Raw genomic sequence first — 26,613 nt, forward strand, 5'->3', positions numbered from 1 at the left:
GACCCAACAGGTAAGTCTTAGAAGGAAACTGAGCTTTTCCTATTCCTTTCCTTCTCTCACCTGGTTCTTGTCTTTTTCTTTCTAGGCTCTCGGAAGTGGCTGTGGATCCGGATGATCGCTGCTGAAGATGGAGGCGTCCAGGATAGGTGAGAGAAATGCAGCGCTACAGCGATCGTAGCGAAATGCTTTTAAAAATGACATCTTCCTTTTCAGGATCGTCGGTGTGATGTCTCCGTGGTGCTGATTTAGTAGGTAAGGTCTTTTGTCTCCCTTTGCAGGTGACCCAGGATACTGACAGGCGTGGCTGAGGTCCAGATGCAGGAGCTGACACGGTGAGCGTCCAGCTGCGAGGAGCAGAACAACGCGAAGCGTGAGTTGCTGATCGGGTGTGGTTTAAATAGCTTTGGAAGAAGTTCCAAGTGTGTATCCTTCCACCGATCAGGTATGTATCCTTCCCCGACCACACCCGGGTGGATCGTAGTCCCACAGGTAAAGTAGTTCCATTCAGGCCACAAGAGGGCCTGGATGTAGCAGCATGGTCTGCATCAGGTAAGTGCACATTAAAACACTTGAACACATGTCTAGCTTTATGAGCGTGGCGCCTAAGGCGCCAGGACAGGGGTCCAACATGAGCCTGGCGCCTAAGGCGCCAGGACTGCGTCCAAAGGGCCCCAGCTTGGGCCCGCTGGCACTCCCCTGGGGGAAAATGATGCCTGCCTCTGGGGTTGCTGGGTCGGACCTGGCGCCTTGGAGGTAGGCATCATGACAATAGTTGTACTGATGGCGAAGCTCTGTCCGCTACCTGTAGACACTGGATTTATAATGACCAGAGAGAACTGAGAACCACAATCCCTTTCTTTCATCTGGTGGCCATAAAGGAACTGCAAGCCTCTGGCATCCCCGGATCCCAGGAAAACATTGCTGCCAAGTATGTGATATGACCCAGCTTGAAGTGGAGGGAGTGCTAGTAACAAAGTCTGAGGCCTGTAGTTTCAAACAACAAGAAGAAAGAATCCGAAAAGTGATAGTCATCTCACACATAAACCTTCTCCACTGGGCAATGTCTGCATCTTCCAGTGCCAGCACTTCATCCTCAGTGAATCGGAGAGTGCTGAACTCCGCTTTCTTTCATCGATAGTGCAGTAGAATCAAAAGTGACTCCACAGAAGTCTGAAAAATGAAGACCTACTTCACCACCACACCTGCAGTTGAACAACTGGTGCATAGGAGCAACCACCTTAAACCTCTCACCTTGCAAAGACCTGAGCGTTGACAGCCAGTCAGGTCCTAAGGTACCCCCAGTACCTTCAGCAGTGAACATAGCCAGTGGGTCACAACCCAAGAACTGAGGCTTTCAGAACCCACATTTTTTACCTATAATATACATCCTCACGTTGACTTAACTTAAATGAGATGGAAAGCATATTTCAATAACTTCTCAGTGGGGACATTCTTCTTTTTAAATACAGTAAAAGCTTTGTTATCCAGGATCAATGGGAACCCAATGATGCCAGATAAGCAAGTGTACCAGTTAACCGAATGTGGGTTATCCAAACTCGTTAGCAAAGTAAGAAGGCCGGATGTCAAAACATCCTGCTTTTTTGCTATGTTTACTCGTTCTGACATTTGGTTATCCAGCATGAAACCTTTTTTATCCGGCATTTTTTGTTATCTAAGAGTTTGTCACTCGCAATAGGAGATATCGAATTATAGAATGTGCTGGTTATTTGCGTGCCGGATAACAATGCTTATACTGTTACTGTGTTCTTCTCCCAGTTCAACTTTAGTGCCTGACAACAGAGAGCCAAGGGAAGGTTAAGGATGGTGTCTTTGCTTATTTTGGGACAATAGCTCGCAATCCTGAACTACAGGACTACTAAAATAGGCTTCTTCAACCAATCCCGCACAATAGGGAAAGCACCACGATCATTCAAATCGGCATTCATCAAACCTCTACTCAAAGACGGGACAGGTGATGTAGACGACCTCTCTAACTACAGACCGATATTAAAACATTCTCTACCGAGCTAAACCCCATCTACGAACACACACAGGAGCACGTTGAGAAACACTGTCTACTGGACCTGGCACAAGTCTGTTTCAGACCTATGAGAGGAACGGTGATGGCACGCCTCTATTTGGGATGATTTAAAGACCAACTCCGACACAAACACTGCACTGATTCTTACTAGATCTCTCTGCAGTGTTCGACAGTCAGCCAGGAGATTGGAAGAAATAGGAATCACCCACACAACACTACTTTGGATTAACTCATTCTGAACTGAAAGAACATCAACAGTATGGTTAGAACCATTGAAATCCACTTGTGGAGTACAATGATCCTCCTTATCCCTCCTGCTTTCCAACATCTACCTAACTCCATTAATCAAACTCGTCAAAAGGCACGGCCTCGCATGCTACAACTAAAAATAAACTCTACGATTGGATGAACACAAACAGCATCAAACTGAACCCAGTCAAAACAGACATCATGATCATATCCAAAAACCAGGAAAACAAAAAGTATGTTCCATGGCCTACAGAATTAGGAAAGGCAACAACGCCAACCCAAATAGTAAAAAACCTTGGAGTCCTAATGTACGTCGAGCTAACCCTAGTGTTATTCCCAAACTTGTCCTACCATGATCTAGTCCTGAGTGGGCGACCATGCATCAGTCTTAGACAAACTCCTGGGGGGGGTGTGGATCACTATGCCCCCCCCTGTCTTGTATTTTAGGGCCTTTGTGCACTGTGTTACTTCTAGATTACTCCTAACAACCTACTCCTGTCTTACTCCTATGGACGCATTAATAATAAGACACAAAGAAAACACATGAATCGATTCAAACAATAGAAACACTTTTATTCATGCACAGCAAAGCATGATGCAAACAATAATATAATGCAAATATCGAATTTACACCTTTTATGCTTTTGGTGCAAATCTACCGTGCAGTTCAATAACTATAAGCCTTTAAGGTTTCTAATGCATGCCTGTGATTAGCTGGATCTATCATGTTTAATGCAATATACATATGGCAAGTGCCAGCATTCAGCATTCCTCTCCAATCCACACCATTCCTCACTCTTTCTCTCAGACAATCCCTGTCTGATTACCCCATCTATCATGTCAGCCAAAGCTCTGTGTGAGTCTGTTCTAATTCCCCATGCATGTGGCTTTTCTCAGCACTACTCCGCTTTCCAGCTCCCTTTGCCAAGTGTGGTCACTCGAACTGCCTCAAGTCTCTGCCAAGCTCTCGATCTCTCCTCTCGTCAGAGTGCTTCCCCAAGCTTCCGAACTCCCAAAGCCATCGGATTCTGCTGCACCAAAAACACCTCTCCCTCAATCTCAGAGTCATCCAAATGTCTCTCGAACTATCTCTCAGAGAGCAACTCCATCCAAAACTCCATCTCCAACAACTAGCAACTCCTAAAGCCTCCCCTCTGATTATACTGTTCAATGGCGTATACAAATCCCTATGGTTACATTCGTTCTCTAAGTTAAGATGCTTCTCTCTCTCTGTCAGCGTTCTATATCTGAACAGTGCCTAAAAGTCTGTGTTGCATGTTCTTTCACTCCGTGTTCTGGTCAATCACTGCGTGTTCTGTCATTGTGACATTTGTCATCATATCTACTAGCATATCTCCTGTCTGTGAAGCATCATACAATCTATTTCTCCATTAAAATCCCTCTATCCTTCTCGTGCATGTCTCTCTGAGCCAAACTCGTCTCCCTCCATATGGCACTGCCCCCACCTTTTCTCTCTCCACAAAGCACAGCCAGCCATGCTGATAAGGCCAGCATCCCTCTCCACTCGGACAAGGGTCGTGTCATCTCTGTCTGCATTTCAATCTTTCACAGTGTACCATAACAACTTTGCCGTGGAACAAACAGCTTCTGAATGGCTTTATAAGGCCAGCTAAATGCTCTCTATTCTTGAATGTAGTGCCTATAAGCTTATAGCAAAACAAGAGTTGATGGCTGGAAGGTTTAGAATAAATATTGACCTCTGGCATTGCTCTGGGCAACCCTCCAGACCATCGTTCTTCGCCTGCCAAGCCATTACAAAAGGGGAAAAACCATATGCAAATCAGGCTTGGTCCCACCCCCAAAGGGGTAGTCCAGTCCGAACTGCTAGGTCACATCCCTTTTGCACGAGACCACAAGCATCCCCAGACATGTTTCAGCCTTGTTGGGCGTCATCAGTGAGGAGTAGCTTGGGTCTCTAGGCCCAGCAGGCAAGGGACCCACGTCTGGGCATACCCTTCCCACTCGGGGTGACAATAGCAAAACAAAAGAGTTGATGGCTGGAAGGTTTAGAATAAATCTTGACCTCTGGCATTGCTCTGGGCAACCCTCCAGACCATCGTTCTTCGACTGCCAAGCCATTACAAAAGGGGAAAAACCATATGCAAATCAGGCTTGGTCCCACCCCCAAAGGGGTAGTCCAGCCCGAACTGCTAGGTCACATCCCTTCTGCACGAGACCACAAGCATCCCCAGACATGTTTCAGCCTTGTTTGGCGTCATCAGTGAGGAGTAGCTTGGTTCTCTAGGCCCAGCAGGCAAGGGACCCACGTCTGGGCAGAAGGGATGTGACCTAGCAGTTCGGGCTGGACTGCCCCTTTTGGGGTAGGACCAAGCTTGATTTGCATATGGTTTTTCCCCTTCTGTAATGGCTTGGCAGGCTGAAAAACGATGGTCTGGAGGGTTGCCCAGAGCTTTGCCAGTGGTTATGATTTATTCAAAACCTTCCAGCCATCACCTTTCTGTTTTGCTAAAGTCACCCCGAGTGGGACGGGTATGCCCAGACGTGGGTCCCGAGTCTGCCGGGCCTAGAGACCCAAGCTACTCCTCACTGATGCCCAACAAGGCTGAAACATGTCTGGGGATGCTTGTGGTCTTGTGCAGAAGGGATGTGACCTAGCAGTTCGGGCTGGACTGCCCCTTTTGGGGTAGGACCAAGTCTGATTTGCATATGGTTTTTCCCCTTCTGCAATGGCTTGGCAGGCTGAAAAACGATGGTCTGGAGGGTTGCCCAGTGCTTTGCCAGTGGTTATGATTTATTCAAAACCTTCCAGCCATCACCTTTCTGTTTTGCTAAAGTGCCTATAAGCTTTCCATCATACCAAGCACTATACTTAAAGCTCAATCCATATTCTAAGTGCACACCCAATGCGTCCAATACATAATACATAAGTCTCTACAAATACAACAGGCCTCATTCTATAAGCAAATGCAAATGGCTACATATATATAGATAATGGAAAACTAATCAGGATGCAATAATGGATAACTGGATTCCTAAAGGGGTAATGATGGATAATGATTCCATAACATTGAGTAATGATTCCATAATGACAACAAACCAGGCCTCTCCATTCTATCAGGTTTTACAATCTCTCCTCTTATTACATAATCATTACTAACGATCTGTCATAACATGTCTAATTGTGGCATGCTAAAACCAAGCAAAATTGCAAAGGGAAAAAGCATTCTATTTCATGATGCAAAAAACCCTTAAAATGATGCAAGCATTTCACTCTATCAGTGGCAAGCTAATATTCAAATGCATAATTGCAAATGTGTCAAAATTCTGAACAGCATATTCAAGTTTCTATTAGCAAAAAGTCAAAAGCCAAAAGTGTGAAAGTGTGTCTACAAGCAGAAAACGAAAATGCAATGCATAGAATCAATGCATGTGTACTGTGGATTCAGGTGTTTTCATTTTAAATGTGTCCAGCACAAAATAACAGTGTCACTTTCACAGGTGTCAAAGCTCATTTCAGATGTATGCATTTCCATTGTATACATGGCAGTGTATTGGCCTTACAGGCCAATTCATTTACATTTCCAGTCCAAGTTATTTCCAGGTTCACTGCATGTCAGTCTGTGATGTAATCAGTTGTATTCCAACAGAATGTATGTGTCCTCACATCTGTGCAAACTCCAAGTCAGTACAAATCCAGTAAAGCAATTCTCTCAGCCAAGGAATGTCAACACAGCGTGTGTTCAAAGCGAGTGTTCACAAATGTGTCACAACAAAAATATATGTGTTCAGCAAAGTTTTCAATGTTCGTCGCGGAAAAGTTCTCCACAGCAACACACGGTAGCAGCAAAGCATTCAGGCCAGTTCAGGTTGGCCTGCTTAATAAATGGCAGCAAGCTGATGAGATTTTACACAGAGCTCCAAAAAGGCAGGAGCAAGCATCAATTTTGTCGGTACCATGTGCCCCCCGTTTGTCCCCACGGGGTCGCACTGGTCCTTCACTTTTCAATGGTAGCACCGGGAAAACCGAGTGTCAGAGCTTTCAATTTGATGCAGATTGATACAGCTCATATGCTCCCTTTTCCCTAGGCCTCCGTTCCCACTTCTCCATATTGGGAACAAAGGCGAAACAAAGCACTGATGCACAATGCATTGACGTGACACTCATAGAGTGTTTGCAAAACAATGCAAATGGCAACTCTCCTCTGGCAATTCCATGCACAGTGGCCCTTCACATAGGCCCATCTACAGCAGGTTCAAATTCTCTCCTTCCTTGCCAGGTCATGCTGTTGCCATGCCATGCCAATATTCCAGTTCATGCCATAGCCTGTTCTTCAAATAAGGGACCACCCAACATTGGATGCAAGTGCAGTTTTCAAAGCACCATGGTGTCAGATCAATGCTCTCTCTTTCACTCAAGAGACAAAGCTTCACTGCTTTTCAAACGTAGTTGGCATCAAGAATTCAAATGCCTTCAGAGCGCGTCTTCCTGCTCATTCCCATTTCTCTCTTCTCCTCAGGCCCAAACTTGTGTCTGGTTCTGGTTCACAAGGTAAGGCATTCCAAATGAATTCTCTTCTTTACAAAACAGCGCACAAACGAATTTCTCCTTTTGCTGAACATCTTTCACTCTCTTGGCACAGAATGATGCAAGGTATCGGTTTCAAGTCAGTCACAGTCTTCACTTTCCATGGCTAGTTGTCATGCCAGGAAATCGGACAGCAAGCAGGTTTTCTGGGTACCTTCTGAGAGCACAGCCATAGACTAAGCCACACCCTAAGGCCTCAAATCGGTCGGTTGGCATTACCCAGAAGTGCCACTGCAAAGCATAGCTTTCAGGTACTAATGTCTCATTGCTGCTGCAAGCAGCCATGATGCAAAGTCACATAGTTTCATCAAGGTCTGGTCAATCTGGTCTGGTCAAGCTATCATTCTGGTTATGCTGCTTTCAGTCGTCATGCTGCTGCCAATCATGGTCTGGTCAATTCAGGCGATGCAATCTGGTCTGTCATCAATGTGATCTGCAAGGTGTATCACGGTCTGCAAATCTCGGTCTGGTCAAGGTGGCTCTCCAGATTTCATGCAAAGAAAACAAAAGTGCAAGTATCAGTCCTCAAATCAGTTTCACATGTATTCAAAGCCAAAAACAAAACAGTATTTCTCTCTGTGCTCCTTTTATGTTTTTGGTGCAAATCTACCATGCAGTCCTTCCCACAGCACCCAGGCCGGGAGCAGGAGCTCCACCGACCCGGATCCGCTACTGCAGGAGCAGCAGGCGTCCCGCTCTAAGCCCAGCTGATCACTGCTGAAATTATGATTAGCGCTGTAAGCGTTGCGCTCATGCCATGATTTTCTCCTTCCAGCACTTTCACAGCACCTACAACTCGTTTCCCTTATGCTGATGGAAGAAAATACCTGCTGATGCTTTTACACAGCTGTAAATGCTGTTTTTGTTCGCTTTCCGCCATTAAGGTACACGAGGTACCGAGTCAATCAAAGATTGCCGACCGCTTGTAATCTGGCACCTCCAGAGCCTAACCAGGCCCCTAACAGCCTTTGTCCCGCTCCAATTGGCTGCCTGCCCTTCTTTTTACCCGATTGGTTACCGGCAGGCGTAGCCGGCCCACCTTCGACAAGGCCCACAGGAATAAGGCCATCGCCTGTTCTCCGCCTGTTCTTGCCGAGACAGCCATCTGCCAGACCCCCTGGCCCCCACATCTTGGCCCCTCCTAAAGTTAACATTTCTGCTCCACCTACAACTATTGCACTGGGTGACCGCATACTACGCACGCGCCATTAAGTCTGTTGAACTCACATGCTTGAACTGTTTATTTACTGCTGTTTACACACAAGTGACCGATTGCCAATACAAATAGTTTTCTATGCGTTCTTGCCGAGACTGCTGTCTGCCAGACCCCTTGGCCCCCACACCTTAGCCCCTCTTAAAGGTAACACTTCTGCTCCACCTACAACTATTGCACTGGGCGACCGCATACTATGCACGCGCCATTAAGTCTGTTGAACTCACATGCTTGAACTGTTTATTTACTGCTCTTTGCACACAAGTGACCGATTGCCAATACAAATAGTTTTCTATGCTGCTTGACTGCTCCCACCTAGCGCCAAGTCTCCAGTCATGCGAGCCCTAGCCACTGCCAATCCACTTTGCCTCAGTAGCAAAGTCGCCTCTAAATCACCTGTATAGTCTCCTTTGACTCTGCCTGTTCACCCATGCACAAAGAGCTATACTAGTCCTCTGGCACAGTGTCTCATGCCTCCTATATTGTAATTCAAAGCTAGATGTGCCTGAGTTTTGCCTCCTATACTGTAATTCGAATCTAGATGTGCCTGAGCTGGTGCCTCCTATATTGACATTCAAAACTAGATGTGCCTGAGTTTTGCCCCTATATTGTAATGCGAACTAGATGTAACTGTGTCAGCTGTGATTCGGCCCAGGTGCCCCCTTTGCACTGCCTACTGCTGCTGCTCGCTCATTGCTACCCCAACATACACGCCATTATGCTGATCCAGAATTTCACCTCTGACTATATTTACTTTGCAGTATGCCTCACCTTTAAACTGTCAGCATCACTAGGACTACTACCACACTACTACTACATCTCTACTGCCACCCCACACGCCTTCCCACTCTCCTCCTGTGCCTCACAACAAAAACCTAACATGGCCCCACCTCACACGAGCTACACCTCTATGGCGCCTCAGACTGCACACAGCTGCAACACCTTACGTCAGCCACTATGGTCGACGCTCCTGCTAACCCTTACCTCAACTCACCACCCCTCTGGCTCGAACACTTTGCCATGAAGCCCTCTCCCAACCAACCCTGCTATGTGCCCGCCAGAAATCTCAGATTGGGAGCCAGACTCTCCCATTCTTCCAACTACCCCACCAACACCCACCGGTCAACCAAACCATCCTGCACCAGACCCATAACCTCTGCCCACCCCCACGCACCCCACCCATACTGGACATTACACCTGACATGAGTACCCTTCCGCCCAGCCCCCCTACTGATCCGCCCAGCCCCCCTACTGATCCGCACAGCCCCCCTACTGATCTACTGATCTCAAGGCTGCCCTGATCGGTTGTATACAAATTGATTGTTTTACAACTGCTCGAATGACAATTGACCTTTTCACAATTGACCGAATTGTGAAGGTCAATTGTACCATATATGTCGGGGGAAACCCCCCACAACCCCCACCCAACGCCAAACCCCCCAAAACATATATTCGGTCAATTGTGACCCTTTAAATTCGGTCAATTGTTCATTCGAACAATCGTAAACGACCAATTTGGGTAATACCCCCTGACCAACACTAGGTCACTCACGGCTCATGCATTCAACATAGCTGACCTTATAACCACCCACAACCTGGACTTTATAGCAGTTACTGAAACCTGGCTCCACGCAGCCTCAGGACCCCTGCCATTACTAGCAATTTCCGAAGGCTACACGTTCATTAGATGTGACCGTAACACGGATCAAACTAAAGGAGGCGGTGTCGCCATCATCCACAAAACCTCAATCAACCTCCGCATCACTACCCCTTGCCTAATTACCTCAGCAGAGCTACTCACAGCCAAGCTAGCCATTACCCCCAATCGGACCATCACTCTCCACATCATATATAGACCGCCTGGCCCACTATCTTCGTTTGCCGAGGACCTCTCCCACATCCTCACTGACAACACTAAGTCTAAGTCCCAAATCATAGTATTAGGTGACTTCAATCTAGGCTACCTAGACCCCAACGACAACTCCGCTCAGGACATCAACAACCTGCTACTCAACCTAGGCTTCACACAACAGATCACCCTACCTACCCACACCAGAAGCATGACCCTCGACTGGATAGCCAACTTAAACTATGACACAAATATCGAATGCATTCAACCATGCGCATGGACCGACCACCATCTTATCACCTTCAGAATCCCTGCTAAAATCATCCATCCCACGCCCAGCATAGCGCCTGCCACTAGAAATAAGCGTAACATAACATGCGCTGAACTACTCCCACTCATCCTCCCTGCACTCAACGACATCTCATCCTCATGCTCTGACCCCACTGTCTTGGTTGACTTATACAATCAAACCATGACTAAAGCGCTTGATCTTATTGCGCCATCCAAACTAAGGAAACGCAAACCCCGGGCCCACCTCAATTCCTGGTCCACGCCGCAGCTGAGAACCTTGCGCAAGGAAAAAAAAGGACCCTTGAAGCACGCTGGAAAAGCAATCCAACGGAAGACAACAAAGCTAGTGTCGCCTTAGTTACTCTTCATTACAAAGAAGCCATACTCGCAGCAAAAAAGGAGACATACAACAAACGCATTGAACTCGTCCAATCTAACACCAAGGAGCTATTTAGAATCCTGAAAGAGTTAGAATCCCCTGCCACTCCTCCCAGAACTTGCTCCAAGTACAGCACCTGGTGTGCCAACATCCAAAAAGCCCTCCTTGGAAAAATCGTCACCCTCCAAACCAAAATCAATGACCAAAAAATTTGTCTGCAGCCCAGTCTACAACACAAACCACCCCAGGCTATCATCAACCCCAACACTGAACCCTTAAAACCCTTCTGCTTCACACCTCTCCCCACCATTGAAGTAGAACACATTATTAATAATCTTAAACCTACCAACTGTCAGGGGGACCCCTGCCCAGCCACCATCATCAAGGAAGTCGCTCATAGCTTAGCGCCCTTCATCACCACACTCATCAACTCCTCCTTCAGCACTGGGATTGTCCCTGACAACCTTAAGAATGCCGGGGTCATCCCTCTCCTGAAAAAACCCACCCTGGACGCCAACATACCCACTAACTACCGACCGATCACCACGGTCCCTTTCCTTTTAAAAATCCTTGATCGCGCTGCATACCTGCAGATCCAAGACTACCTAGAAACCAATAATCTCCTGGGTCTGAGGCAGTCTGGCTTCTGCCCGCGATATGGCACTGAAACAGCTCTATTTGACCTTAAAACCCAGATCGAAGACCTCAAAGATGAGGGCAAACTGGCAGTCTTACTCCTCCTAGATCTCATCGGCCTTCGATTTGGTTAATCACCAAATCCTTTGCCGTCACCTAAAACTGCCGCCCACTTCTCGGACAAAGCGACAGCCTGGATCACCTCATTCCTAGATAACAGATCAATGCGAGTCTTTTCCCCTACCGCCACCGCAAAACCCTCCTCAGTCACTTGTGGAGTGCCACAAGGATCCTGTGTATCCCTGACACTCTACAATGTATTTACAAAACCCCTATTTGACATTCTGGATCTTCTGAGTGTCACGTACACCAACTACGCTGATGACACCCAGATACTTATCCCCATCACAGGTGACCACAAAACTGACTCGCTAGCCATCAACGCCATTTATCAAGTTATCCAAGCTTGGATGGCTCAGCACGAATTGTGCTTAAATGACGACAAGACGGAGCTCATCATCCTTGGCTCCCACCAAAGACTCAACAAACTTGACCCCTCGTTTAAAGCCTTCACCATTGATGGCAACACCATCAAAGTGGCCAAGGACACAAAAACACTTGGTGTCTACATCGACTCCACCCTCTCCCTATCCAGACAAACCAATGCAGTATTTTCTTCGGCTTCATACACTTGCAAGCTCATCACAGCTTGCCGCCCCTTCCTCCCACCAGCCAACTGTACGACATTAGCCAGGACCTTGGTCCTATCCAAAATTGATTATTGCAATGCTCTCTATCTAGGGACTAACCAATGCAATATGAACAAACTTCAAATCATCCAAAATAACGCCATCAGAGCGGCGCTCAATATTCTCAGGAACCTCCACATCTCTGATTCCAGACAAAGCCTTCGCTGGCTCTCAGTCTCCCAAAGAGTCTCCCTCAAAGCACTCGCTCTCACACACAAAAGCCTTGCCAATCAAGCCCCCAGCTACTTAGCCAGCAGATTTGCACTACACACCTCTACGAGACCTCTCAGAAGTGCCCAAACCAACTGTCTCACTGTCCCACGATTCAACTTGCAAAGATCTGGTGGACGCAGCTTCCCAGTCCTAGCAGCCAAGCTATGGAACTCGCTACCTAATCCACTAAGAGCAGAAACTTAATTCCCGGCCTTCAAGCGCAAGGCCTCAGCCTGGTTGTCTGCCCAGGACTCGCTATGACTTCTAGCTCACAACGCCTAGGGTCTCCACATCCCCATCACTGGCTCACTGCCTTTACCTGCTCCTTCCTAGTATATTTCTTGTATAAATGGCCTATTCATGTATATCTCATTCAAATACCTCATTTTACCGTGCCTGTAATCACATGTTGTATAATTTGTATATATGTATTTCTAATGCTTCTCCTTACCATGCCTGTAACTAGACTGTAAATGTTGCATATTTTATATATATATGTATAATCTGCTCTAATGCTTCTTCTTACCATGCCTGTAACTAAACTGTAAACTGTAACCAAATAATGCGCCCGGTTGCCCTTGGGCCTGGTGCGCTATGTAAATAAATAAAATACAAATAACTAAGTCTTTCCTGCCTTTCAATGCAAGCCTGTGATTAGCTGGATCTATCATGTCTAATGCAATATACATATGGCAAGTACCAGCATTCAGCATTCCTCTCCAATTCACACCATTCCTCACTCTTTCTCTCAGACAATCCCTGCCTGATTACCCCATCTATCCTGTCCGCCAAAGCTCTGTGTGAGTCTGTTCTAATTCCCCATGCACATGGCTTTTTTCAGCAATACTCCCCTTTCCAGCTCCCTTTGCCAAGTCTGGTCACTCGAACTGCCTCAAGCCTCTGCCAAGCTTTCGATCTCTCCTCTCGTCAGAATGCTTCACCAAGCTTCCCAATTCCCAAAGCCATTGGATTGTGCTGCACCAAAAACACCTCTCCCTCAATCTCGGAGTCATCCAAATGTCTCTCGATCTCTCTCTCAGAGAGCAGCTCCATCCAAAACTCCATCTTCAACAACTACCAACTCCTAAAGCCTCCCCTCTGATTATACTGTTCAATGACGTATACAAATCCCTATGGTTACATTCGTTCTCTAAGCTAAGATGCTTCTCTCTCTGTCAGCGTTCTATATCTGAACAGTGCCTAAAAGTCTGTGTTGCATGTTCTTTCACTCCGTGTTCTGGTCAATCACTGCGTGTTCTGTCATTGTGACATTTGTCATCATATCTACTAGCATATCTCCTGTCTGTGAAGCATCATACAATCTATTTCTTCATTAAAATCCCTCTATCCTTCTCGTGCATGTCTCTCTGAGCCAAACTCGTCTCCCTCCATATGGCACTGCCCCCACCTTTTCTTTCTCCACGAAGCACAGCCAGCCATGCTGATAAGGCCAGCATCCCTCTCCACTCGGACAAGGGTCGTGTCATCTCTGTCTGCATTTCAATCTTTCACAGTGTACCATAACAACTTTGCCGTGGAACAAACAGCTTCTGAATGGCTTTATAAGGCCCGCTAAATGCTCTCTATTCTTGAATGTAGTGCCTATAAGCTTTCCATCATACCAAGCACTATACTTGAAGCTTAATCCATATTCTAAGTGCACACCCAATGCGTCCAATACTTAATACAGAAGTTTCTACATGCGTCTCTACAAATACAACAGCCCTCATTCTATAAGCAAATGCAAATGGCTACATATATGTGGATAATGGATAACTAATCGGGATAATATAATGGATAACTGGATTCCTAAAGGGGTAATGATGGATAATGATTCCATAACGATGAGTAATTATTCCATAATGATAACAAACCAGGCCTTTCCATTCTATCAGGTTTTACACTAGAACCACAAGTGAACGCAATAATCGGGAAATGCCTCTTCCTCCTATGCATGATCAAAAGGATGCTACCATTCCTTTCTCTCCGCCACCTGTCTCTACCTGTGGCGTTCCCCAGGGCTCTATCTTCTCAGACTGGTTTTTCAACCTCTACATGGCCCCTTTGGCTCACCTGATCTGTACCTTCTACTCTAATCTCAGTGTTATGCGGATGACACTCTGCTTTCCTTCAGCCTTCTCTCAGCCTTCTCTCTCTCTTTCTCTCTCTTTCTCTCTCTTTCTCTCTCTTTCTCTCATTCTCTTTCTCTCTCTCATTCCTGACTGTCTATCCACGATTCTGGATTGGTGCACTTCCAACAATCTCTGCCTTAATGCCAGCAAGACGGAGATCCTCCGCATTGGGACCCCTGCCCCTGTTTTCCCTCTCTCACTTCTGACCACCCGCCTCGGGCCCTCTTCCTTTTCCTTCCTGAGAGGCAAAAAACCCTGGTCATCGTAGACTTTACTCTTTCTCTCCTCACATCTCGGATGTCACCAAGAAGCTCCACTACCAGCTGCACCTCCTCAAAGGAACTTTTCCTCTTCACTTTCCCCCAGAAGCTCACTGTCTCCAGAGCCCTGGGTCTCTCTGGGCTGGACTACTGCAACAGCCTCTTTCTCAATCTGCCTTCCTCTACACTCTGCAAGTAATCCAGAACAGGACTGCAAGACGTACCCTTGGCCTCAAGCCCAAGGACCATATCTCTCCAGCCCTGAAATCTCTCCACTGGCTCCCTGTGGCTGCAAGGATCAAGTTCAAGACCCTTTGCATTGTCCACAAGGCTTTCTGGGGCCAGGACCCTCACTACACCTAATGCTCTCTTCCAAAATATCTTCCTTCTCAAGCCCTTCGCTCAGCTACTTCCAACTCTCTTAAGGGTTAGACGCTTCTCCAGGCAGAGATCTCTCTCCTCTGCAGGTGCCTCCCTCTGGAATCCCCTCCCTGCCCTTCTCAAACTTGGCTGGACCACATGAAGTTCCGGAAGCAGATCAAAATCTCTCTCTCTGGCTCGCTCTCGCTCTACCGGCTGGTTGCTTGGCTACCCTCAGAATCTCACTGGGTACCAGGCTCTTTCTTGATCAGTCACCCTTGCACTGCCTCCGGACCTACCACGCATTTAGGGGCTGTAACTGTAACCCTACAGTCCCTTGTTCTCCTTGCACTACACAGAGCCACGCTGTCCTGGCTGAACTTACTCTGAGCATTGCTGCCCTGTTTTCCCCTCCCTTGCACTTCCTCGCCCGCCACCACTCCCTTTCCCGTTGCACTTCTCGTTCTCGCACTTGCACAATCTGAATGACACAAGGCCTAGTAAGATAGTTTGTCTTGTCCTCCCTCCCTTGTCTTGTCGTGCTTGGAAACACTTGTTTACAGGGGCGTTATAAATGACTTATATCATATTATATCATATAACTACAAAACACTAACCATCATCTCCCGCCAGACTTCTCCTCAAACTATCACAAAGGGACCACATCTCCCTGGTGTTAAAAATGCTACACTGACTGCCGATCAAACAACAAATCACATTCAAAACAATGTCCATAACGCCTAGAGCAATCCACGGCAGGCAGCAGAATTTCTACATAACAAAACCTCTGTTTACCAACCACAAGAACACTCCGATCCAGCAACGACATTCCCCTGGAACCAAAACCATATTTTAGGAAAAAACTTGAGGGATCCTCATTCTCCCACCTGTCAGTGAAAGTCTGGAACTCGCTCCCGAGAAAAAAGTGCAACACGAAGGATCACCTAAAATTCAGAAACTTCTTTAACCCAGGCTGTTCACCACAGAACCAGACGGAAACGAATAACAGTCACCAACCCCCAAATAGACCGCTGACTAAACAAAGCCCAGAGTGAAAGAAAATGCTCCGGTGGGAAGGAAACTCAGGGCACCCGTATCCCACCCAGGCCCCTACCAAAGCCTTTCAGGGATAAGATGGGAACATGCTAGACTGGTCAAAGACTAAGGGAATACAGCCCAGGCTAGTCAGCAATGGCCATACTTTCCATGCCTGAACCCAGGGAGCATCCCCTCAATCAGAGAAAAGGACCCCACTCTAGTAGACCTGGGAGACGATGGCAGGCCTACCCAAACCACAGAGCCAACCACCTTAGATACCAACTAATATATGCCTGATGGGTGGAGGAGACTTCTCTATCTGGTCAGGCAGACCATTAGAAATCCCTGCAGACAAGCAAAACCGCACAGGATTTGGAGTGACCCCATAAAACTCCATAATACAAGACACTAGTAGAGCCAACTGCTTTAGGTACCCATTCCTATAGGCCTAATGGGTGAAGGATGCACCTCCTCTATCTTGTCACTTAGTCTGTTAGACAGCCCTGTAGACGAGCACAACCCGTATGGGGTTCAGAGAGTGACCCCCATGAAATGCTGCAACACGAAGCACAAGCAGAAGATGCTTAACTCGTATGTCTGAAGGAAAGAGGTAAGATCATGCAACCCACGAAGCCAACTGCAACTTTCTGCATACACCGCTCAAACTCAACACAACCACATCTATCGTACAGCAAACCGCACATACTTCACTACACTGAAAAAACAAGCTACACATAGACTCGCACAACAGAACACGACAACCTACCAAGTGAGATTCTGCACCTATGCTGAGTGAACAGTGATAACCGAACTGAAGTTGTCAACTGCACATCACCATCACAGGCCTCTCTGAGCCTCCTCCCACTATGCCCTACAGACCCAACCCGTCAGCTTGCCTTTCAGAGCTGCCATAGCACCAGGGGACCACTCCAGTGGTGATAGGTAGGGTGCAGTATCTGTTCTGTTTTGAGTCTTGCATCAACCTCTCTACTGGCCGTCGCACATTAGCGCACAATGCAGAACTTCCAAATAGGTTATGTTACTATAATCACCATCATAGTAGTTTCAAAGCACCACACCTTTTCTATGGCATATTATGTTCCCGTCTGTAGATGCCAGACTTTAGTCTGCTGGGAAGGAGAGCAAGAGCAAGACCTGAAGTAAGACTAAAGAGGTAATGGGGTAGAAGGGTGCAGATGCAGGGAGGGAACCAGGCAGGGGAAAAAGCTGTGAAGTAGAGTGGATGCTTGTTTGTGTACTATTTATTTGAGATTTGTGGCACCGAAAAATATGTGGGGGCTTGGTATACTCATTGGGGGGGTTCCAAGGCAGTTATGGAAGAGTTATAGGTTGGAGATGAAGTAGTGTTTGGTGTGTGAGGCGCTCGAGAGTGAGCTCGGGCTGCCATGGCAGGAATGTTGACATAATAGGAAACCTAGCCAAGCATCGTCCTGGGTAAGCCGAGCTAGTTTTACACAAACATTTAATTAAGCGTGTGTCCTAGAACCATGGTGTACTTCAAGCTAACAAGAGTTAGTCTGACAATCTTCTTCTTATTTTGCAGCAAAAGTCAGGTGAAAAGCCTGTTGCAGGTAAGACTTATTTTGTTTTTACGTGTTGGCTCTACGCACGTGTGGTTTGAATGTCCTTGTACTGTGATGGGACAGCGCTGCGTTATATAATGCTACTATATTTGGATTTATTTTCTCTTACGACTAAGTAGAAGGTTTGTACCTCGGGAAATAGTCTCAGCGTTACACATTAGCAAAGCAATATATTTTTAGTTTAGCTCGCCATTTAAAACAAAATGTAGCAGTTTGTGCATACTTGATTACCTGGACAGCAGCAGTCATAATACATAAAGGCCTCAAGGAAAACTATCAAAATGCCTAAAATCTGATCTTTTTTCCACAGTGGATCAGATCAAGAAGGAGGCGGAACCAGCTCCAGAAGCTATTAAACAGGAGGAGAAGGAGCCTACCAAGAGCACGCAGCCGAGCGCGGGCACAAAAGCACCTCCCGAAAAGCGAATGAGAGTTCAGTGATGCCCTGATCTTGCTCTTCTTAAGCCCTCTTCACAGACCTCTGGTAGCAGCAAAAGCGAATCATGTTTCTTTGGCCATTCGGACATTGCGATACTAACAGAGAACACCGGGTGGCGCTGGGATATTACAAAGACAAATGCTGATGGGGGAGTGGAGGAGAAATCTGATGTAGGGTTGCAAAAAAGAAAGAACTGCTGTGCTTTTTCCACTTGTGTTTTTTTTTTTGTGCTCCTCTTGTGAAATACTTTCATCTATTGACGGCATCCAAAAAACTAAGAATGATGAACAGTTTTCATTGCAGATGTGTTTTTATACCTAAATGAAGATTCAACGGGTTGGTATTTTTCCAGAATTGTTTTTTATTTAATCTTTATTTTCGTGCGATCTCAAATTAGCACTTCAGATTATTTGTTAAGACCACCTGGTATAGCCGCGTGCGAGAAATGATGCAGTCAAACTCGACATCCAGATTTCTCAAAGGCTCCATTTGATTGAAAAAACCTTTGAGTTTCTCAGTTTTTTCCTCAGCCTGTACTACCTTTTATAAAATATTTGTTTTCAGTGTGTTCATTGCGTTAAATCAGTCTTCGAGATATTGATGGTGGTTTTTTGTTTTTTTTTTGTTTTGTAAAAGTTCAACTCTGACTGCTTTTATCTAGCTTTTTTCGGTATTCCATTGAGTTGTCTGCAAAGTGCAAGTTCTCAAAAGTGTATTTTATAGCTTGTTCCGGACTGAAAATGCATTTGGTTTGTAAAACCCATGTTTGAAGGAAATTACTTGGGGAGCTGATTGCATCACAGCATATGCCAACTCCCAAAGCAACCAAAAATGGAGTTTCTGAAATGTAGTAGGCCACTGTATGCCTTTCTAGAGGAGCCTAAATGGTGACAGATAAAATGGTGCACCTCCCTGTATTCCCATTTTATAGGACTACTGCCCCGATTGCCTTCAGTGCGAGAAAAAGCAAAACTTCTATGATCATGAGTCCAAAAGGTAAATATGCTGTCTTCCCATAGTCCATCGGGCTCCATCACTTTATTGCATTGTGTGGCTCACTGTTCTGTGTATTTTTCCTTCTGACTCGGGGAATCCCCAAGCTTTTATTTCTCAATCGTATGTCATAACCTTGGCATAATCGCTGCAGGCCCAATTGATATTTTTTATTGTCATGCTTCGACAAACTGGATTGCGTTGAAAGCAGCAGTGTGACACAGCAGCTGAGCACAGTATTCTAGTTTTCCTAATTTAGAATGTGTAATGACGGCTCATTCAAGGAAAGGAAATGCTGCTACTGCAATTTTAGAGTTAAATTCTCACCTATTCCAGGAAAATGTCACCCCCATAATTTCGCAGCAAAAAATGCAGAATTTTTAAGTGCGCATTTCTATGCAATTATATGTGGAGATTTACGAAAAGAAAAATGAAAAAACAGTAGTTTCGCATGTGGTATTTATTTTTCTCGATATAATCACATAGATCCTTCCAAGAATTCCTGCCTAAAAGTATATTCCAGAGTAGGCATGTTAATGGAACCAGCATCTCAAATCTTTTCTGGGTGTCTTTCATTTTCTTGGTGTTGTGGGATATCTTTTCTTGACTGGTGTGTTCTCCACGTTTTCCACCTTGCTAAAGTCCTGTTGCTTGCTATCCTATTCTAAGTTTATGAAATACAGTAAACCTCCTTTGCCGAAGGAACGTTACTTGTCCGTAATCGAAGATTCTGGTTATGGGGAGATTAATCTTATATATAACAACCAGCCAAACTTTATAGAGGTTTTGCAGGGCCTCTGCTCCCTAAGCTTCAGAAGATCTGAAGAGCGCCACTGAGCAATGCACTCTGGGTGTACTAACTGCAAGCCTTCTAGGCATAGAGTTGCGTTTTCTCAGCAAGGCCCTCTGCATAATTTATTTTGTATGTTTATTTAAAAAAAGATATGGTGGAATTTGTTGCTTTCAGCCAACCCACAGAGACTATTTTAAGATTGTAAATATGAAAAGTTAACAACCAGGTTGGTGATTCATGACCACAGGTAAGTACATGTCTGTCTCACTCCCATTTCCAATGTGTTAGCACTATCACTACCATTTGTAACTGTAAACTGTGTTAAAATGCTGCTTTTCATGAAAATGTGCAAAGGCTGCTTAGCACCGCGCTCTGGCGCTTTCCCTGCAGTTTGAACCTTGCTTATTCACTTCAGTCACTTATTTACCACATAACCAGTGAGTTCTGGAACGGGTTTTACTCACTTATATGTTTTTCCCGATCCAACAATGGGGTTCTTTTTCAGTTTTTTATTGACTGCACTTAAAAGAATTTTAATTTCTCGATCATTGGATATTTCATAGATTCACATGCTTTAAATATTCCCCATTGTCAGGCTGGGAATCCTTGGTTGCAGTTTTGCATTAACATGTAAAAAGATGAAGATTTGAGACAGTGGTAGCTGGTAATTATTTATTTTTGATCAGTGGTGTAGTATTGGGGGATTTTGCTCTGAGGAACCTTTTAAACTAATGGGTTAAAATGGTGCATTTTACAGCATGCTCGCTGTAAAATAGATGCCAGCTCTCCAAAGGTGCACAGGAGCATTTTCACGAGGCCTTTGTCCCCAATATATGCTAGTAATCCGACGTGTAAAAGAAAATAAATCATGCTGGCTTTGTCCAAACATTACCATGTTGCCTGTTCCAAAAGCTGTCAGTATTCCAATGTAAGATCATACTCCTGTTTGCTTTGCCCATAATGGCTCCCTACATAAGAACACTCGTGCTGGTTTTGTCCATAATGGCAGTTAAAATAGTAACTTTCAGTTTGCCATCTGGAGGCCACCCATCCCAGCTCCCCCAATCGGTGCTCTCCTCCTCCAGAGTGCACACACACACATATATACGCATCTATTTGCTACAACAAATGTACTTCACTTTCATGCACGTTCACATGTGCATTCACAGAGACGCAGCCCCTTCCATCCATGCACAAATATGTACACAAAGTTTTTACTTTGTTCCTTTTCTGCATGAATCCTCCGCCCAAGCTGTGGATCCCACTGCTACAGTTGACCCTCAGGCTCCCTGTTGACGGGAACCAAGAAGCTGGGGTAGGTGAAAACACCCCACCCTTCCTTGTTCCTGACATGCACGGTGGAGCTAGAGTGCCACTGTGCCCCTGCCATGAGTCCTAGGAAAATGAGGGGGTGTGCATGAGTACCCTTACACACATTTGGGCCTACAGCACTTTAGCGTGCATGCCCATTGGCCCATGCAAGGCTGCGGAAACAAAATGTTGCCGTCCTTGCATGGCCCATTGGGCATGGGCAGCTGGGGTACTGTAAACCAAGACCAGCCCAGGAGATCATCTGCAATTGGCTGCTGCAGCTGTGGGAGTGCTCAGTGCTTTCCCCGGGCTGGCTGCTTGCTCCTCCTTAATGGATGATGGGGTTTGTGCCTTGTTGTCTTTTATGGACGAGCTGCAACTGGCTTCAGGATTATGTACAGCCTATCAACATCCTTTTGGCCATTTTCCATATAGCCAGTGGGTTGGGGAAGGCCTCATCACTTCCTCTAGAGGCCATCTCAGGGTTCTAAGAGTATGTTGTGCTGTGAGGAATATCTGATTTAACAATGTCAATTGTCACCCTAAAATGAGGAAAACCTTGTTTTTCTTGTGGTGGCTGCAAGATTCAGATCTTTGCATGGCAAAGAATCCCTCTTTGGATTCCTGTGGATTGAAGAACGTGTATACACAGAGTGCATCTACTGCCTGTAAACCTACCCCATTGTGAAGGACTGCACCTTTTGGCAGGTGCTTGACTCTCAAACCTCCATGACAGGCACAGAAGGTTGGCCTGCTGGAATAAGTATGGGACCCCTCGAACATTCGATGCAGTCCACCGCCTAGTCAAAGAGAAAAAGTAAAAGGTATGCATTTAACCCATGCACATTCTATGACCGAGAGCTCCTACCTCATGGTGCAACTCTCGCCTCACGACAATGGTCCACAACATCCTCTTTAAGTAGGAACACCACCCACCCAAGCCTACAAAACCTATAAGGAGCTCTTCAATGGAATGTTTGTTTGGCCTACGTGATCATGAACCCAGTGTCTTAATGAGCAGAAAGGAGCTTTGCTCTACCTGGAGGTGAGCACTTTCAGTGGCAAGAGGGGTGACTATGGTCTGGGCAGTTCACTATATTGTTCTATGCATACTGGGTGCAAATGGGATTGTTGTGTCTAGCTCTAACGTCTGAGTCTGCAACGCTCATGGTCAGGAAGAAATGTGCTTGTACTGAAGGCTGGGCGTTATCCACCAGTGGAAGTGGGTGACTTGATGTGGTAGATACACCTGATGGACCAGCGAAAGGAGGCAGCAGCTGAAGTGTTATCCAAAATATACACATTAAATTGCCTTTAATACTTGAAAATCACTTTCCTGCATTTGTGCAACAAACCCTTTAGTTTAAAACTTTATATAAAGCCCCTGTGTCACCTTCAGAAACTTGTTTGATTGAATGCATAACTTTCCTTATTTAGCATAGTCTGCATTAGTATTTCCTAAATAGTCTTTAATATGCATAAAGTACATTATAGTCTCTGTGGCCACCAAAGCGCTGGCATAGAACATCTCTTCATTTTGGCTTCTTTCCACAGTTCTGTCTTTAAGTTTCAGCAGTAACCAGTATAATCTTAGATAACTTCATCTGCCTTTTCAAAGAGCGTGGGGGTAATTAAGAGATTTATATATGTGTGCTTATTACCTGCTAATCTGGTGATGGGTTAAGAGCAAAGGTGTCAGACTAACTGAGTCCGATGATCTGAGTGGTCAGATCACGACGTGTTTCTTGATGTAATTTCTTTGGTAGGTGGGCCTTGATCATGAGTAGCATTGTGGGCTGAGTAGAGTATTTTGAATTGTCAAGATGAAACAGCTGGTGAATTTGGTCATGTGGTGTTTTGAGGTTAAAGACCAGTCTCAAGGTTTAATTTTGGATGGTGTGATGTTCTCTGATGAAGTCCAGAGTAGAGGGAATCGACATATTCAATGCTGGAGGGAATCTTGGCTCTGAAGGGAGATTATGTGAGCAGTAGCAATGTGCAGTGGGATGTTTTGCAGGATTTGACGCGATTACTTAGTAGATGACAGATATGTTTTGAGATGGAGACGGCAGGATTTGACAAGATGACTTGGTAGGTTATGATAGATAGGTTTGTCATTGTTAGGAGGGTTTTTCATAACCACTACTGGTGTAGCGTTCTTTGAAGCCATACTTGCTTCATGCTGCCTGTCCCCCACGAGGAGCCAGAGCTCCTATTCCATTGCAGGAGCAGTAACCGGAGTGATGCCTGCATACCCTGCAAGTAATTGTGGCAACAGGATCCAGCCAGATCGAAACGGGTAACTCGCCACCCTAAATTACCTCGTTTTGCTTTTTCTTTATCTCTTCCTGTGGATGGCCCCGCCATCCTCCTGATTCAGTCTTTACAATCATTTTCGCCTACACAATATTCATTGCACTAGAAGCCACGAGGCAAAAAACCTCTCCAAAATGGCTGCCGTCATTTCCTCTTGGCCTTCTTTGTTGTGAAACCCACAACAGCAGCAGCGACGATCCGCATTGGCCAATTGCCCCCTCAACTGGACCAATTGCGAGCCGGCAGGCTCGAGGCGGCACACCCAATACGGCACACCCACTAAGGCACAAGCACAAAGGCTACTGCCCGTCGGGAGCCTGTCTGGAGCTGTATGGGCTCCAGGCCACCATATGCCTATCACCATTCGGTAAGGACTGCCTCCGACCCCTCTATGCTAGCTATGGCCACATAAACCATGCACTCTATATACCCTCTGCAACACTCCCAACAGCGCCAGCTATACAACTGAACCCTATATATACTCTTGCAACTGGCAGTGTAACCCTTACGCCTCCTGACCTCATCATGTTATTTTTGAGGCTTGTGGAATCGGCTTAGATCACATGCTGTGCATAGGCCGACATCTAGTGGAAGCTGCAGAGTATTACAGTTTGTTTTTCGAAACTCAAAAATGGGTGTCGACATAGGGCGTGCCAGTAATACTATCCTTAGTGTAACGTCCACTGTACCCATGATCCCTCACGCGTGTAGGACCCTCAGATTGTTTTTTTTCCGCCATACTTGTCAGAAGCATTGTGCAGAGTTCCCTGGCTTTCAGCCATTTTGCAAAAAAATCAATATTCATTTCCCCGTTCTTTCACTCCCATGTTGAGACATCGAAGATCAACGCCGGTCCGAAGAACAAACAACCGTCGAGAGCTGCACGACGGACTTTGGGCCTCGGAAGGCCTCTGGCCTTGGCCCGGGCCTTGGAAGGCCTCTGGCCTCGGCCCTGCAAGTAGGGAGAGTGGGGGGTGGAAACATACTCTACACTCTATTATTTCCTACACACACTAGTCCGCTGCCATAAGGTGCATATGGAGAGTACTCCATTTAAATTTTGCCCCAAGTGCAACCGCAAGGACCCTTGGTGAGACAAACACGCCACCTGTAACCTCTGCTTGCCGAGGGATCACCCCGAGGCTAACTGCAGAGCGTGTAGCCTGTTTATGGCCAAAACACTAAAGGACCGATCCACTAACGTTGGGCCCACCACGCCAGGCAGCTCAAGGCCATGGAAGCGGTGGGTGCTTTCAGTGATGGCAGCGACGCCGTACTTTCGGACGGCGAGGGCACAGAAGTGTCGAAAGACTCCCAAGTGCAAGTCCCTGACCTCAGAGGATTGTCCGGCAGGGCAGTTATGGGGAACACACCCGGCAACATGAGCGCTACCCACACTACTACTACACATAAACAATCTTAAGTCCAACCGAGACTCGACACGCGTGTCGAGTTCTCGGAAGAAAGAGGCACAGAGAGAGCGGTCCACCAAATCGGTGTCCTCTGAGAGTTCCAGGTCGAGATCGCCGCATGACACAAGGCAACTGTCCACAGTTGCCAAGAGTGCCTCGCTTCCCAAAGTCACAGAGGTACGTTTGTCAGAAGACGAATCGGACCTCCACCCCCAGGCCGCACACCAGAAGTCTGCTCCGGCAGCCCGTTCGGCGTCTGCCTCCGAGTCCCGACGTGCACACTCGAAAGAGAGAGAGAGTACCCCTGAATTTCGACGCCAGGCGTCGAAAAGCTCAGAGAAGGTGAAATCATCAGGAAAACACACTTCTACTCAAGGGGAAGGGGAAAAACAGCAGAAAAGTCATCACACTCTACTTCTGCACCACAGACACAGCAGGACAGACCAAAGTCTTCAGATGAGGGAAAATTCAAGACCTCTGTCCCTGCCCCCAAGTCCAAACTTATTCCTCCCACTCCTCACCATATGGGAATAGAAGGGGAACCTTGACAGGAGGTTGTCATCCCCAGCTCCACAGAATGGAGCAGTGAAGATATAGACCGGGTAATGAAGAGAATGTCTTCCCTGGCTGACTTCTACTCTAAGAACCCAGAACATTTCCTCAGTTATACTCCAGACAGCGCTACTCCTTCAGGATCCAGGTACCCTCAGCCTCCTACTAAGAAACCTTGGTTTGAGACTCCAACTCAGGGCCTGATTTCAGACCCTTACTACATCCAACCTTACCAACAGTATAGTGAGGATCCACAACACTATAGTGAGGATCCAGACTTAGAAATGTTGGATGACCAAATGGGGGTAGATAATTATGGAGATGACAAGGGCCAGGATGGGGAGGAGGAAGACGTCGCAGAGGTCTACAATATAGACTGTCCTGTTCACAAAGAATCTCAGGTTACCGACTCTCCAGTGGATAACCAGCCCCTTATAAATGAGGTCTTGGCTAGAGCGGCAGAGCACTTCCGCATGGACACTCAAGGGGCGCAAGAGGAGAGGGACTTCGCAGAAGAGCTAGTGGGAGACAAAAGACGCATTGCTCAAGCCATTCCTATTCTCAAATCAATCCAACGTAGAATTGATCCTTCCCTTCTCGCTCCTAATCTCACCAGGGCTGTGAACCCCAGAATTGAGAAGATGTTCAGGGCCGCACAGTCAAACCCTCTTTACATAAGGGGTCAACTGAAGCCGACTCGTTGGTAATTACAAACACCAGAAAAAGCAGGGACACCTCTATCATCTGAAGCTCCCCCAGACAAGGAGAGCAAAAGAATGTATGGGTTAGCAAGGAAGATAGCCTCCGCTTACCAGGCAAGAATCGCCAACACCACCACTCTCCTGGCAAACTATAATTGCCACCAGTGGGAGCAGGTAGCTGCTCTCATTGACTCCGCACTGGAACCACTAAAGGGTCTGTTGGCCCAGATCGCGTCGGAGGGTAGAGCAGTGTCCGGTTGCATCCTGAAGACAACCTTTGACGCCGCAGATAATGCAGGCTGGCTCATAGCAGAGAGCACTGTCATTAAAAGGCACGCTTGGCTAAGACAGTCAGGGTTTAAACCCGAGACCCAGGCAACCCTTATTGACATGCCGGTGGAACCGAATGTCTTGTTTGGCAAACCGGTAGAGGACGCACTGAAAACTGCCGAAGACAAGTATGATACTCTAAAGTCCTTGGGACAATTGACGAATAAGCCCCCTAATCAAAGAGG

The 26,613-nt window shown here is 46.4% G+C and overlaps 1 protein-coding gene across 2 annotated transcripts in view; it reads left to right on the forward strand.

Annotated features, from left to right (window-relative positions):
* The window catches only part of MED6 (mediator complex subunit 6), a 292,739-nt gene extending 274,151 nt beyond the window's left edge, over nucleotides 1–18,588 (forward strand). For both annotated transcript variants that reach the window (XM_069638863.1, XM_069638865.1), the window contains exons 7-8: nucleotides 17,542–17,569; nucleotides 17,892–18,588. In XM_069638863.1, coding sequence (XP_069494964.1) covers nucleotides 17,542–17,569; nucleotides 17,892–18,022 — 159 coding nt within the window. In that variant the 3' untranslated portion in view covers nucleotides 18,023–18,588. The remainder of the gene's footprint in view (nucleotides 1–17,541; nucleotides 17,570–17,891) is intronic.
* The last annotated feature ends 8,025 nt before the right edge of the window (nucleotides 18,589–26,613 follow it).

Source organism: Ambystoma mexicanum, chromosome 14, assembly GCF_040938575.1.
Source record: "Ambystoma mexicanum isolate Mex_15411 chromosome 14, UKY_AmexF1_1, whole genome shotgun sequence".
In the NCBI taxonomy this organism is placed as follows: Eukaryota; Metazoa; Chordata; class Amphibia; order Caudata; family Ambystomatidae; genus Ambystoma; species Ambystoma mexicanum.